Here is a 13,569-nt window from a genome sequence, read left to right as displayed (position 1 = left end):
TGTACTACTCCTCTTGGCTAGCTGCGTGAACAGCCCCTGGTATCGTTATAAAACCTCTCGTAATACATGATAGGATCAAAAGTATCACATTAGACAGGTAAATACCGGATACAATTGTGGTCATCCGGTTGGCATTCACTTGCCACGTGGTCTCAATTTTGCGATTCCGCGGCCGAGACCGACGACGCTACGATGATGAAGATGGTCGAGCAGCAGGTGGAAGAGGTCCGACGCCTCAACAAGAACAAGCGGCAGCTCACGCATCAGGCGCTCAACCTCATCATGGTCATCACGAGCGCGCTCATGATCTGGCGCGGCCTCATGGGCTGGACGCTTGGCGAGTCGCCGATCGTCGTCGTGCTCAGTGGCAGCATGGAGCCGGCTTTCCAGCGCGGTGACATCCTCTTCCTCGACAACAACAAGCCCAACCTCGACATTGGCGACATTGTCGTCTTCAAGATCAAGGACCGGGACATCCCGATCGTCCATCGCGTGCTCAAAGTCCATACGCGCAAGTCGGACGGCGTCGACTTTTACTTGACCAAGGGCGACAACAACAACGTCGACGACCGTGGGCTCTACGCGCCGGGCCAGCTCTGGCTGCAGCGCGGCGATATCGTTGGCATTGCGCGCGCCTCGATCCCGTACGTGGGCATGGCAACCATCCTCATGAACGACTACCCGGCCCTCAAGATCCTCGCCGTCGGCCTCATGGCCATCATGGCCTTTACACAGCGAGAATAGAGCGACGACTTGATGTACTCTATATGGCAACGGTCCTACGTGCAAGCTCCTCGTTTGATTAGATATATACGGTGGAGTCGACCCTGCGGTATGCAGCCACGGCGCTGCATGTCGAAGCGCTTAGAGCTACGTTGCCTCGACGCAGATTCAGCTAGATGAACGAAGCTGCTGTGTAGGTGTGTCGTTGGCGCCAAGCGTCCATGCATCTTCTCGTACCGCGCTGCACCTTCTTGAAGCGCACCGCAGAGTGCAACATTGCCTCTTCTGAGTTAATTGGTACGAGTCCATCACCGAGGTAGGTATGCATGGCCGAGCATATTGGATAGCCGCGGGCTGTACCCAACTGCTAGTACCATCCAACCGAATGATGGGATCTCATCACGTTTGTGGGACACAACCCACCTCAGTGAACCACCGCGACGCCACTGCCAGCCCCAAGAAGACGACAGAATCACCCGTCGAGACGACTTCGGCGCCATCTACTATGCGATAAAACTAGTAGTTCGATGCATGTACAATATTGTTTAACGGCCGGCAACAAGCGACGTTGTCTTGGCTGGCATTGATTTGACAGGTTTCAACCGGATACCACGGGCTGTCATCCGGTTACTCATATGGGCGATTCCACCAAGATTGACACGATGACGAGATCGGTTGTGGGCGACTGCCGCCGAGACCTGAGACGTCGGCGCCGTCCGAGCAAGCGCTGGCTCGCCCACCTCATATTGGTTGCTGCAAGCGGCCTCGTGCTCTGGCGCGGGCTCGTAGCTGTGACGCGCTGCGCATCGCCGATCGTTGTCGTGCTCAGCGGCAGCCCGCCCACGTTCCAGCGTGGCGACATCCTCTTCCTCGACAACGGTGCGTCCAAGATTGATACTGGCGACACTGTCGACTTCACGGTGCAAGGCCGCGACATTCGCGATTGCCCACCGCGTGCTTCAAGTCCATACGCGCAAGTCGGATGGCGTCGAGTTTTACTTGACCAAGGGTGATGACAACAACGTGAACGATCGCGGGCTGTACGCGCCGGGCCAGCTCTGGCTGCAGCGACGCGATATCCTTGGCGTTGCCCGCGCCTCGATCCCGTACGTGGGTCAGGTGGTTATCGCCATGAACGACTACCCACTCTTCAAGATCGTCGCATTGGGTCTCATTACCCGAACGATCTATGGAGCAGTATCCTCGCGCGGTACCTTCCATGCTTATGGGGCGCTCTTTTTTCTTGTGGCTGCTTCTCTTTGTTGGCATTGCGTCTAGCGACACGGCCATTGCATGCGTCGCTTGGCGATCAGATATCTGCACATCTAGCCACCCGTTTCTAATGAATAGACGACTTCACCTCGACTTGACTTGGATAGTTGCTTGGAGGGATCGATGGTTAGTGCCTGTGCGTCATACCGGTATGTGTAAGGGCTTTGGCGAGAGCTTTGGTCGAGTCCTGGTGTGTCATCATCCGAATTAACCGGAATCCGGATATAGGTTTCTGCCGGGGCGGGATCTCGATTGCAGCGCGCTTTTCAAAGCTGCCCTTTTTGGTGAAATCGGCGGCACTTGCCGTCTTAATTGACCAATCACATCCATCCGTGTACTGTACAGTGGAACATGGACTGACCATGTCCTAAATAAGCCAACCAGAATCGCCTTTGGATCCAGCCATTCGAGGCGTACACACAATTCGACCAGCTAAAAACACGCCATTTGCAACTCGATCGATCCCAGGCAGGCCGTTACCATGCCGACCTACCCTTGTGCATGCACGCTTGGTCTCCACACAAGTCAATGCTAGCATTTATCAACTCGTGCGAAGAATCCGCTGAGCAATATAGCGCGACCCAAGGCGATGGACCACTTGGCGTTGCGTGTGGCTAGCCAATGCGTTGCCAGCGGTATCATTGGCCCAAACCAAATTGCATGTGGCGGTCCTTGGCTCGTCCGCGCTTGGCCGCGCGAGGTCTTCGCCCGCGCTGGAGCTCTAGCATCGCCGACCATGCCCACCTGCTTGAGGGCCTCACCGAGGCTGACGACATGCGCCCCGTGACGCTCGTCCAGGACAAGCAGAGCGCTGAGCGCGTGCTCCAGGTGCTGGCGTCGCTCGGGCCCGACCACTTCCATGCGTGCGATACCGAGGTGGCCCAGATCGACGTCAAGAAGGTGGGTCCGGTCGGCAATGGGCACGTCACCTGCCTCTCGATCTACAGCGGTCCCGACGTCGACTTTGGCAATGGCCCGTACGTGTGGGTCGACAACCTCGACGCGGCCGACGGGACGCTCGAGTACTTTCGCGGTTTTCTCGAGTCGCAGACAACCAAGAAGATCTGGCACAACTACTCGTTCGATCGCCACGTGCTGTACAACAAGACGACCAACATCAACGTCCAAGGCCTCGGCGGCGACACGATGCACATGGCCCGGCTCTGGAACACGGCGCGGTACGAACCGACGACGCCGTATTTCCTCATGCGCGTTAGGTTTCAAAAAGGCGGGTACTCGCTGGAAGCGCTCTCGGCCGACCTCATGCACGCCCGCAAGAAGCCGATGAAGGAGCTATTCGGCGTGCCCAAGCTCAAGAAGGTACGTCGCCGACCAAAGCGCTTGATTTCATGGCGTTGCTTAGGACGGCAGTGCTGGCAAAGATCTTTTGCTGCCGCTGGTTGAAGAGCTGCAGCGCTTTCCCGAATTTCGCGAGCGCTGGATTCGATACAGTGCATACGATGCCGAATGCACGTGGTTTTTGCACAAGGTACTTTGTTTCTCTGTCGTTTTCTGCGTCATTCTAGCGTATATGTCATATCTCTATCCCCAGGTGCTCAAGCACAAGCTCGAAGCCACATTGTGGCACCACTCGCCGGTCGATGGTCGGCAGTCCATGTACGATACGGCATTGATTTTATATGATTTTCATCGGAGTTTACGCAGGTATGAGTTTTACCAGCAGTACATTGTGCCGTTTGGCGAGTGCCTCACCGACATTGAGCGCAAGGGCATGCACGTGGACCGGAGCTTCTTGGCGCGCGTCGAGTTGGACGCGCTCGCCGAGCAAAAGAAGCTCGAAGAAAGTGTCCTTGCGTGGGCCAGCCGGTATGTGCCGGAAGCCCACCGCATGAACATCTACTCGGCGTCGCAAAAGCAGCAGCTGCTCTTTGCCCCGTATGCCAACCTGAAAAAGAGCGTCGACCTCCCGCTCGAAAAGACATTTGACGTCGAAAACATTGAGCAAATCATTGAGCCCGAGAAGAAGCGGGCGAAGAAGAAGCGTGAGATTACGATCCGCGGCCTCGGGATTCCCCCGATAGCCTTTACGGCGAGCGGCGCCCCGGCCGCGACGAGCGAGGTGCTAAGAGAGCTGGCGGGCAAGGTAGAACTCTCGCATTCGATTTTTGGATACCGACATGCAACGTAGCCACTCGCGGACCCGCCGAAATACGGCTCTGCGTACGAGCACTTTGCCGACAAGGAAGAGGGCGCCGCGGCCTGTCGCGCGCTCAAGCAAATGTACGACATTAGCAGCATCAACACGATGCTCAACAACTTTATCCTGCCGCTCCAAGGTAATTCCACTTGACAGATTGAAAGATTGACACTGGACTAGACCTCGCGGATGAAAATGGCCGCGTGCACTGTGCGTTGAACCTGAATACGGACACGGGCCGTCTCTCGAGTCGGAAACCCAATTTGCAAAACCAAGTTGGACCAATCACGTGGTGACTTTGCGTCGACTCATGCTGCGTTGTCGTAGCCGTCGATGGACAAGGATCGGTACAAGATCCGGGACGCGTTCACGGCGCCGCCGGGGAAGCTCTTGATTGTCGCCGATTACAGTCAGCTCGAGCTGCGTCTGCTTGCGCACGTGACGCAGTGCAAGGGCATGATCGAAGCCTTCAAGGTCCCGTGCTTCGATAGTCGTATGGCATCTTACATCAGGAGTAGGCGGGCGGCGATTTTCATTCGCGGACAGCGATGGGCATGTACGAGTACGTCCAGAAAGCCGTCGAGGCGGGCGAAGTGCTTCTTGAGTGGGACTCGTCCAAGGGCAAGCCGCCCGTGCCGCTGCTCAAAGACGCGTTCGCGAAAGAGCGCAAGGACGCCAAGATCCTCAATTTTTCGATCGCCTACGGCAAGACACCGTTTGGCCTTGCCAAGGTAGGCCGGCTCTACGACTCTGATCTTATTGATGGAAACGGTGTAGGACTTCAACGTGTCGCGCGAGGAGGCGGCCAAGACCCTCGAGCGCTGGTACGCCGACCGCCCCGAAGTGAAAAAGTGGCAAGAGCAAGCGATCCAGACTGCACGGCTCTTTGGGTACGCATCGATGCAAAGTTTGTTCGTTTGAGATTGAGATTGCGGCGGATAAAGGTACACGCGGACGCTCATGGGTCGGTATCGCATGCTTCCGGACGCAACGTCGACGTCCAAGAGCTTTGCTGCCAGGAAAGCCAAGTCCCACGCCGAGCGCGCGGCCATCAACACGCCGATTCAGGTATCGTGATTTTTTTTGAATTTTCGGATTTTTCTGAATATCTAATTTTTGAATCGGTAGGGAGCAGCTGCCGATGTGGTCATGCAGGCGATGCTCAACGTCCACAAGAACCCGCGGCTCCGCGAGCTCGGGTTCGAAATGGTGTGCCAGATCCACGATGAAATCATTTTGGAGGGACCGGAAGAGCACGCAAAGGAGGCGTGTGCGCTCCTCGTCGACCTCATGGAGAATCCATTCGAATCACCGCTCTCAGTGCGCATGGAAGTGGATGCCAAGATCGACTCGTCGTGGTACAAGGCAAAATAGATACGGCTTTGGTCTTTTATTTGAGCTGCCAGTGAGAATTGATGGCTACGTGTACGTACGAGAGTCGATTTCATTTTCCGTTGCAAGCACATGCAGTGTGCACGGAAAAGGGTTGACCAAGATCAATTCGCTGTTGCAGTATGAGGCAACTCTGCACCTTGGTACGGTGGACAACGTGAGGTTTTGCGCCAATCGTCGAGCTACATGTTTCGATCTCAAGCGCATCTCATCTCAACAACAACGCGCTCGTGTTGTCTACCAGAAGTCTTGCTTGTACGGAGACAAGTACTAGTATATTTTTTGCTAGAAACACCACAGATCCAGATCGATAAGTCTACATACATCTCGTTCTGCCAATCACAAATGGTAACCAGCGTCGACGTTGATACATGATACAACGCGGAATGTCGGGGGATCTTTTTCAGCCTTTTTAGATATGGATGCCAATTATAAGGCACAGTAGCTCTGAACGGCGCGAGTCCTGACGTTATCGCATCGCGGTAGCAACGCCACTCGTCGTAACGACAATCATGGTTCCATCAAATGCTTTCAATCAGAAAACACCACAAACACCAAGCGTTACCTGTGCACTTGGAGCTTTTGGTCCTTGTCAGCGATTCAAGTGGTGAAAAAATGGTTGTTTTAGAAAACAAACATGTTGTGCTCCCAACGACCACGTATTTCTCGGGGTGATCGCTCTCCGCGCCGCGGGTCTTGGCCTACCTCCTTGGATAGAACGATCTCAAGCTACACGTGGTGTAAACAACCAAACCATACATCTCTTCCTCGAGATGGCTGCCATACACCACCACGACTGGCTCCGCGACCACATCCTTTTGGCCTGCGCCATCTAGATTCGCAACGGCCAAGCTCCACAGCCACCGCCGTCATATCTCGCATCAAATTGGAAGGCACCTAGTTCTAGTAATAGTTCACACTCGACGTACACAGACTCACTACAACGACAAGAGTACTTCAACTACACCGAGCTGGTCCTACGAGTGGACTGTTCACGGGAGCTACGGCATCGCTGCCACGTCATTTGTGATATGGTTTCGGTCTCGTACTGGAGCTCACTTTGCATTTCGGTGGTGCCTGCCGAGTGGGGAGCGTGGGTGATCGGCGTGCGGCACATAGGCAAGCATACGTTGCCCGTTCCTTCTGGTGCTTGGATGGTTCCTCAAGCAGCTGGCACGTTCTGTGGTGTGTACACATTGAAGCTACACTGCAAACGGCGGTCAAAGGCCAATGAACGAATCGACTGTAGAAGAACAAAGCGTTCCGCTGCAGGAACGACTTGGCACAAAGATGCTGCGGCAGCACCACAACGTCGATTCCTCGAATGCTCGTTGGTCGCATTTCTCGCCACAGATGCACGCTTGAAGTGTACATCGCTCGACTGGCTTGACGCTGCTGGCCTTGCATCCGCGCCCATCGCCCTCAATGTTCCAAGCCCCTGCTATAATCTAGTATTGTTGTGGCTGATGGCAGGCCTCTGCGTAACTCGAAGGGGAGCGAAAAGCGAGCGCATCGAAGACTCAAGGCGCCACTGTTGGGATGTAGCACTCCGCCCAACCCATTACGAGGTGACTACATCTGGTCTGGCTCTTCCAGTCCGCCGATTGGTTAAAATGCCAAGAGACGAGCAACCTCGCGTGAGCTGATTGGCTCGTTGGCGAGTTTGCCACTCGACGAGGAAAGTACCGGCTGGCCGAGCTGCCCGATGGCACCGAAACCAGAGTCCGTTTAGCCCCTTTTCTAGCACCGATGGCGCTCTTCCCACGAGGATGGCTGAGCCTCCTCGTCCTCCTCAGCATGGGTACGCTACCTCGGACGTCCACAGCACAGGCTTACACGGCACGACCTTAGGTATCGCGTGCATGGCCCAGGTCGAGCCCTCCGCGACGCCGTCGACCGCACCGTCGTCCGCGCCAGTTGCGTCGACTACAACACCAGTGGTATCGCCGTCACCAAAGCCGACCGTGGCGCCGACCCTTGCGCCGGTGACGGTCGCGCCCACGGAAGCTCCGACGCTGGCGCCGACACCCGTGACACCCAAGCCTGTCGTGACGTCGGCGCCGGGACCGTCGACGGCCGCGCCAACGCAATCGACCGCCGCGCCGATCGTCACAACACCAACCAAGATCTCTGTCGTACCCATCACGATTCCGCCCATCAAGACTGTGAGCTCCGCGTCGAGCGCAACAGGTGAGACGCCGACGGCGACCGCCGAGCCTGTGGCTTCGCTGACGAGCTCAACGACCGGCTCCAGCAACACGACTGAACCGACGACCAAGAAGAAGGCGTCGAGCTCCGGCTCGGGCGCCAGCACGAGCTCCGAAGGCTTCTTCTCGTCGGGCAACTGGCAAATGTGGGCAGCTGTTATCGGTGGCCTCGCCGTTGTCGGTGGCATCGTCGCCGCCGTCGTCATGAAGGCCAACAGCGGCGGTGACGACGAGTACCCGGACCTTGACTCACCGCCGCCGGCTGCGCCCACGGGCAAACCCGTCTCGCCCGTGCGACCGGTACCTCGCATTCGCATTTCGCAAAAAAGCTTACATTATCTCTAGTACAACGCAGCGCCGCCGACCAAATTTGAACCCATGTCCAACAACAACAACAGCATGTTTGGCAAGCCGCTGCCACCGCCGAACCAAGCGAGCTTCTACGCCGAGGCGCCGCCGACCGACATTGCGCGCAAAGCTAACGCGATGGGCGGCAACGTGACGTTCACGTACAACGAGCCGCGTGTGAGCACGCTCCCGATCCTGGAGCGGCGCAACTCGATGAACCTCACGCGCTTCTCGGACGGCTCGGACGTCATGCAGATCGGCGGTAAGTCGCACCGGAGCTCTAGCGCGTCGAGTGCCGGCTGGGTCGACGAGCCGCCGCGCATGGACGACCGGGAGAGTGAAAACTTTCTGGCAACGTCCGGTGACTCGCGCGCGTCATATGCAAGCACGACCTTTGACATTGACCGCGCCGACTCGGAGGCCAGCATCGTGCGCTACTCGTCCCAGTACTCAGAGTACTCGATCGACGACCGCGGCACCGAGACCGGCGGCGACCGCGATTCGTACGAGCTCTAACGACGACACCGACTTTGCCGAGAAGAAGACAAGGTGTCCATAGTATTTAAAAAGCAAGGAAACCGAGCGTAGGTTGTTGATGATGATTATAATGAATGTAGTGCTGCCACGTCATAAGGTCGAGACAACCTGAATGCTTCAATTAAATATGCTGGACTGATGGACATGAAATAATTTGGAAATGAACACGGAACCCGGGGCTAGCATTTGCTTGCGTGATACCCGCGAAGCTACAGTGCTCACGGTGCGTTAGCAAATTCGAATGCCAACGAACTTTCGATCGAAACTTCCTTCGAACGATTCTGAGCCGCCGCATACGACCTTGAACTACTTACTACCCACCCGCATCCCCAGCTTGCCCGAGCTGGGCTTGACCGCTAGTGAATCCAGCGACTGTAGTGTCCGCTTCGCACGGCTATGGTGGCCGCGTGCGACTTCAAGGCTGCTGCGAATACTTGGAAAATAAGAACTGACATGCAGCTCTATGCAAAGTACGCGTCATCCATCATGAATCGCGAGCCGTCTCGGCGAGTCTGTCCAGGATGATGGCACTGGTCAGCCATGTACGACAGCACAAGTACACTCGAAGTACACTGTAGGGCGTTAGTATCGCGGTACGTGCCTGGCGCTCGCCATCTCGCTCGCTTGAAAGCAGCGCCACGCAGATATTCCTCGTTCGCCGTATACCTTTGCCGACCGCCTGTGTCCCATGCCCAAGTTGTCTTTGGCTCCTTCCGCCGTCGACGGCGTGTGACAGCAAGGTCGATATATTTTCGTGCGATTTTAGATACCCAATATGTCGCAGCCAATCAGAAGGCGAATAATTAATTGCACTGCTGTTGGACAGGCTAATAACCTTCGCTGTCCCACGTGGCCGCTGGCTCCAGCGACGTTGCCATTTCCGATTCTGCTTCCGACTTGCGAATGGCCCGAGAGCGCGACTCGTACCATGCGCAGCAGGAAGGCGCCAAGCGCGAGTGCAACGACGTCTTCTTCCTCGCCATCTTCCTCGGTGTCCTCATCATGACGCTCTTCTTCGCCGGCAGCTACGGCCCGGCGCTCGTGACCGCGACCGAAGTCACGGACGCGACCAGCTCGACCGGCTTCAAGATGGTCATGCAGTACGTGACGTACTGCGGCTTCCTCGCGCTCGGCGCGTCGCTCTTGTGGATCGTCGTCATGATGTTTCTCGGTGAGTTTCTCATCTGGGCGACGCTCGGCCTCCTCATCGCGGCCAGCGCCGCCGCCGCAATCTTCTTCACCAAGGAGCTCTACGACCGCAAGATTGACTACTACTGGTGGCCCGCGGTTGTCTTTGGCACGCTTTCGCTGCTGCTGCTTCTCTACTCGATCTGCATCCGGGTACGTCCACGCGTCCCCCTTGAATCGCGTCGCTGACAGTTTCTCTTGATAGAACCGGGTGCGCTTTGCGGCCAAGCACCTCAAGGTCGCGGGCTGCGCGCTCTTCCGCCTGCCCATGACGCTCCTCGTGGGCATGCTCATGGCGGGCGTCCAATTTGCATGGGGCATCACGTGGGTCGTTGGCGCGTTCGGCCTCGCCCACCACCAAGACTATCTCGTCATCAACAGCACCTGCAAGAGCGCGGCGACGCTAAGCGACTGCAACGTCAACATCAAGTGGGGTCCTTTCCTCGGGTCGCTCTTTGGCATGCTCCTCGTGCTCTACTGGGGCGCGTCGGTCGTCAAGAACATCGTCGCCGTCACGGTCTCGGGCACGGTCGCGAGCTGGAAGGTCAATGCGGCGGCGCCGTGCCTCACGATCGCGTCCTGGCTCCGCGCGGTGACGCTCAACCTCGGCAGCATCTGCTTTGGGTCGCTCCTCGTCGCGATCCTTGAAGCCATCGAGACGACGCTCAACGTACTCTCGAGCCTCGTGGGGCAGAGCGGCAACTGCATTGCGGCCTGCCTCATTGCCTGCGTCGCGTGCATCATTGGCTGCATTCGGTCGTGGGTCGAGACCTTTAACCGGTTCGCCTACGCGTACGTTGGTATCCACGGCTATTCGTTTGTCACAGCGGGCCAGCACGTCTCGGCGCTCTTTGCTGCAAAGGGCTGGACAGCGATCGTCAACGACGACCTCACGGGCAAGGTCTTCTTCCTCGGGAACATCGCCGTCGGTCTCCTCACGGCGTGGTTTGGCATGAGCTTGGTCAACCGCCCGGGCCACGAAGCCGAGTTTCCTGGCTTGAAGGACCCCGAGTATGTCGTTGGCTTTGGCGCGTTCATCGTCGGCTTCATCGTCAACAACGTGCTCATGTCGCTCATGGCGAGCGCGGTCACGACCATCTTTGTGCTCTGGGCCGAGGACCCGATGGGGTGGCAGCTCACGCAGCCCGAACACTACGCGTCGTTGCATGCAGCCTGGCTCGAAATCTACCCGGAAGAGTACAACAATGGGTACGGCAAGGGCAACACTGCGGGTGCCGTCTGACTCTTTGACGACGGCCACGGGTGAAAATACGACCTCTAACCTATACTAATCTATACTACGCATCCTATCTTGTCTCAACTTCTCTATTCTTGCTTCTATCCTAGCGTATCCCTTAGATTATGTCATGAGGTCCTTGCTTGCGATGCTCATTCCCTCATGCATACAGACTGCTTGTATGTCATCGTTTCTGTAGTAGTAGCGATCAAACTCGTCAGACTCGTACCCATGGGGGCGGCTGTCCCGGCCGACAATCGGTGTTGGCGTCTGCAATAGCGGCTGCTGAGCTTCGAGCGCCGCAATGACTGCATCTGCGTCGGTTTTTGTCGGCGCCGCGCGCTCGCCGGCCAGGTACGCTGCCATAGCCGCGTCCCGCTGGCGCTGCGCTTGAGCCCCGACTTGGGTCCAGACGCGCAGACTTGCCTTCGTCGGCCCGAGGACCTTCTTGTAGGCGGCGAGGACGTCACCGTACCGAGCATGGAAGCGCAGCATGTAGTGGCCCGACCCGTTGAAGCCCGAAGGCACCTTCTGTAGCGTTGGCATCGATCGCCAGAGCCGAGGTAGGAACGGTGTCGCGCGCCGGGGCCGTCGATCGTCACGTGCGAGAGATGCAGCTGGAGGCATCGACACGTGGGCTTGAGGACGCTCGTGATGTTGCGCCGCGTCCAGTCGTCGAGGTAGCGCGCCCACGCTTGCGCCTTGGATAAAGTAAATGTGCTCCTTGGGCACGAAAAGCGGCGCCGTGCCAAGACTGGCGACAACCGACGCTGGCTGCTTGACCGGCACCAGATCCGGCGACGGGTTTCAGCCCAGTGACCCGTCAACGCCAAGTTTGGGCGCGCCAATACCAGAGAGCTCGCCCGTTAGAGCGCACTTGCCATTCATCTGCACCGTGCCATCGAGGCTCTGAAGGGCGTCCATGTACGCTGTCGACATGGACGTCGCCGCCAGTGTCGCCGCGTTGGTGCCACCCATCAACCAGCGTCTGCGGCAATGGCGTAGAGATTCGCGCGTGCCAAGTTCTTCAACTGATTATACTACTGTTTGTATGCAGAGGCAATACGCGACATGTGAAAGCGAACTTCAACGCCGATTGCGGGTTCTCGTTTTGATGTGCATCAATCAACCAGCGGCGTGGCAAGCGCATCAGTCGCTGCTTCGGATCGCGGCGCGATGAAGGTATCAGCTTGGAGGCAGCCTCAGAAGTGCGAGCCACTGACGAGCGTGTCGAGGATGGGACCGACAAGGCTCGCCATGGTGGCGATGTAGTCGAGGCCGTGGCCCACAAGTGCCAATTTCAGACAAGTCACCCATCACGTGCGAGATCGACGATGTCTATAGTCTCGTTGGGTATGTCGACAAGAAATAGGAGTATGGCGGCAACAATCTCGTGGGAAATCACAGCTGCCCAAGACTCCTATAGTGAGACGGCGCGAGACAAACTTTGGTGGTTGATTTCTTCCGCTATATGGCTCGCACGGCGACGAGACGATGTGATTTGGGATCCCAGACGTCCATTCTATCAACATGCCAAGTATGAGCGATTTCATTTTTTGAGCGTTTGCCAGCCCACCACAAGCCTCAGCATCGGGCCTGGAGCGGCATGCGTTCCGTATCCGGAATTCCGGATACAATGAGCACCCAACCCGATGCATGCATGACCTCGAGGATTGGGTGCGCTCTTTCGCTTTACGCACCTTTTGAGATTGGCCGACCTCAACGAGTGCGACGTGCTTGCCAACGAGAGCGAGGTGCTTGCCAACATGCTCGATCAAGAGAACGCGGATCTGAGGCCCGTGTTCTCTTGACCAAGCATGTTGGCAAGCACCTCGCTCTCGTGTATTACTAGCACGGTGCCAGTAATAAATATCCACCAGGCGTCAGTTTACGATCGCGATGCACGACCGCGTGGCAAGTTGTCCGGTGGCTAACGTCGAGCGAGGCCGAGCCGAGGCGTCATGTAGGAGGAGGTTGGGCGGTTAACTCCCAACCTCCTCCTACATCGGTCGTCTCACACTGTCGTCTCTATATCAGGCTCTTGCCTCTAGTACGCCGGCTCTCGACGAGCCCCACGTCGCCAAGGCCAACCCGGCGCGCGTCCTCCCCGACCTTCCGCCAAGGCCAACGTCCAAGGTATGTCCACCCTATCGATGCTATACATGAAGCTCAATTGTGATGTACTGGGCATGTAGCTTGACCTCGTTCCTGCCCACCAATATTATCGCCCTCCTCAATCGCTGCGCCCCGCACGTTTGGCCGCGCGGCCCGCAAATCCTTTTCCTCTACCTTGTACTAAGGTACACGTAGTCGGTGATCGTGCGGCCGCGCGCCTCCAAGTGCGATTTTCGTCATGAATGGTGAAATAGATTATAGATTACTGGATATTGAAAGGCTCTTGCGGCGGTGGCGCGCCGGCTATGAACGTGTTTCGCGTTATCTTCATAATTACACAAAGACTTCGCATACGTAGAGACTAGCAATCTCCTTCTTCTTCATTCGCTCGC

The 13,569-nt window shown here is 57.0% G+C and overlaps 6 protein-coding genes across 6 annotated transcripts; 5 read left to right on the top strand and 1 right to left on the bottom strand.

Moving 5' to 3' along the window:
* The first annotated feature begins 166 nt into the window (after nt 1–166).
* Nucleotides 167–795, top strand: SDRG_13538 (signal peptidase I). The gene has a single exon (XM_008619631.1). The coding sequence runs from the start codon at nt 193–195 to the stop codon at nt 742–744; it is 552 nt and encodes a 183-aa protein (XP_008617853.1). The 5' UTR covers nt 167–192; the 3' UTR covers nt 745–795.
* A 590-nt stretch (nt 796–1,385) lies between these two features.
* Nucleotides 1,386–2,066, top strand: SDRG_13537 (hypothetical protein; the record flags this gene model as incomplete). The annotated part of the gene is made up of 3 exons (XM_008619630.1): nt 1,386–1,567; nt 1,614–1,933; nt 2,053–2,066. The coding sequence occupies 3 exons, from the start codon at nt 1,386–1,388 to the stop codon at nt 2,064–2,066; spliced, it is 516 nt and encodes a 171-aa protein (XP_008617852.1).
* Nucleotides 2,067–2,639: 573 nt separating this feature from the next.
* Nucleotides 2,640–5,609, top strand: SDRG_13536 (hypothetical protein). Its single transcript, XM_008619629.1, has 12 exons — nt 2,640–3,173; nt 3,213–3,315; nt 3,359–3,484; nt 3,548–3,612; nt 3,661–4,099; nt 4,145–4,292; nt 4,334–4,428; nt 4,481–4,627; nt 4,672–4,884; nt 4,931–5,043; nt 5,098–5,221; nt 5,282–5,609. Exons 1-12 carry the CDS (start codon nt 2,656–2,658, stop codon nt 5,525–5,527), a joined length of 2,337 nt encoding a protein of 778 aa, XP_008617851.1. The 5' UTR covers nt 2,640–2,655; the 3' UTR covers nt 5,528–5,609.
* A 1,563-nt stretch (nt 5,610–7,172) lies between these two features.
* Nucleotides 7,173–8,754, top strand: SDRG_13535 (hypothetical protein). Its single transcript, XM_008619628.1, has 3 exons — nt 7,173–7,346; nt 7,397–8,052; nt 8,098–8,754. The coding sequence occupies exons 1-3, from the start codon at nt 7,295–7,297 to the stop codon at nt 8,614–8,616; spliced, it is 1,227 nt and encodes a 408-aa protein (XP_008617850.1). The 5' UTR covers nt 7,173–7,294; the 3' UTR covers nt 8,617–8,754.
* A 679-nt stretch (nt 8,755–9,433) lies between these two features.
* Nucleotides 9,434–11,146, top strand: SDRG_13534 (hypothetical protein). Its single transcript, XM_008619627.1, has 2 exons — nt 9,434–9,978; nt 10,031–11,146. Exons 1-2 carry the CDS (start codon nt 9,541–9,543, stop codon nt 11,066–11,068), a joined length of 1,476 nt encoding a protein of 491 aa, XP_008617849.1. The 5' UTR covers nt 9,434–9,540; the 3' UTR covers nt 11,069–11,146.
* Nucleotides 11,147–11,222: 76 nt separating this feature from the next.
* Nucleotides 11,223–12,040, bottom strand: SDRG_13533 (hypothetical protein; the record flags this gene model as incomplete). The annotated part of the gene is made up of 3 exons (XM_008619626.1): nt 11,223–11,235; nt 11,292–11,839; nt 11,891–12,040. The coding sequence occupies 3 exons, from the start codon at nt 12,038–12,040 to the stop codon at nt 11,223–11,225; spliced, it is 711 nt and encodes a 236-aa protein (XP_008617848.1).
* Between the last annotated feature and the right edge of the window lie 1,529 nt (nt 12,041–13,569).

Source organism: Saprolegnia diclina, assembly GCF_000281045.1.
Source record: "Saprolegnia diclina VS20 unplaced genomic scaffold supercont1.61, whole genome shotgun sequence".
In the NCBI taxonomy this organism is placed as follows: Eukaryota; Oomycota; class Saprolegniomycetes; order Saprolegniales; family Saprolegniaceae; genus Saprolegnia; species Saprolegnia diclina.
The sequence above is the reverse complement of the archived record's forward strand: the minus strand, read 5'-3'. Positions and strand labels throughout refer to the sequence as shown.

Coding starts and splice junctions, on each gene's coding strand:
- SDRG_13538 (XM_008619631.1), top strand. CDS start 193: ATGATGAAGATGGTCGAGCAGCAGGTGGAAGAGGTCCGACGCCTCAAC.
- SDRG_13536 (XM_008619629.1), top strand. CDS start 2,656: ATGTGGCGGTCCTTGGCTCGTCCGCGCTTGGCCGCGCGAGGTCTTCGC. Junction 3,316..3,358: donor GCGTGCCCAAGCTCAAGAAG/GTACGTCGCCGA, acceptor GGCGTTGCTTAG/GACGGCAGTGCTGGCAAAGA. Junction 5,044..5,097: donor CAGACTGCACGGCTCTTTGG/GTACGCATCGAT, acceptor CGGCGGATAAAG/GTACACGCGGACGCTCATGG.
- SDRG_13535 (XM_008619628.1), top strand. CDS start 7,295: ATGGCGCTCTTCCCACGAGGATGGCTGAGCCTCCTCGTCCTCCTCAGC. Junction 7,347..7,396: donor CCTCGTCCTCCTCAGCATGG/GTACGCTACCTC, acceptor GCACGACCTTAG/GTATCGCGTGCATGGCCCAG. Junction 8,053..8,097: donor CCGTCTCGCCCGTGCGACCG/GTACCTCGCATT, acceptor CATTATCTCTAG/TACAACGCAGCGCCGCCGAC.
- SDRG_13534 (XM_008619627.1), top strand. CDS start 9,541: ATGGCCCGAGAGCGCGACTCGTACCATGCGCAGCAGGAAGGCGCCAAG. Junction 9,979..10,030: donor TCTACTCGATCTGCATCCGG/GTACGTCCACGC, acceptor TTCTCTTGATAG/AACCGGGTGCGCTTTGCGGC.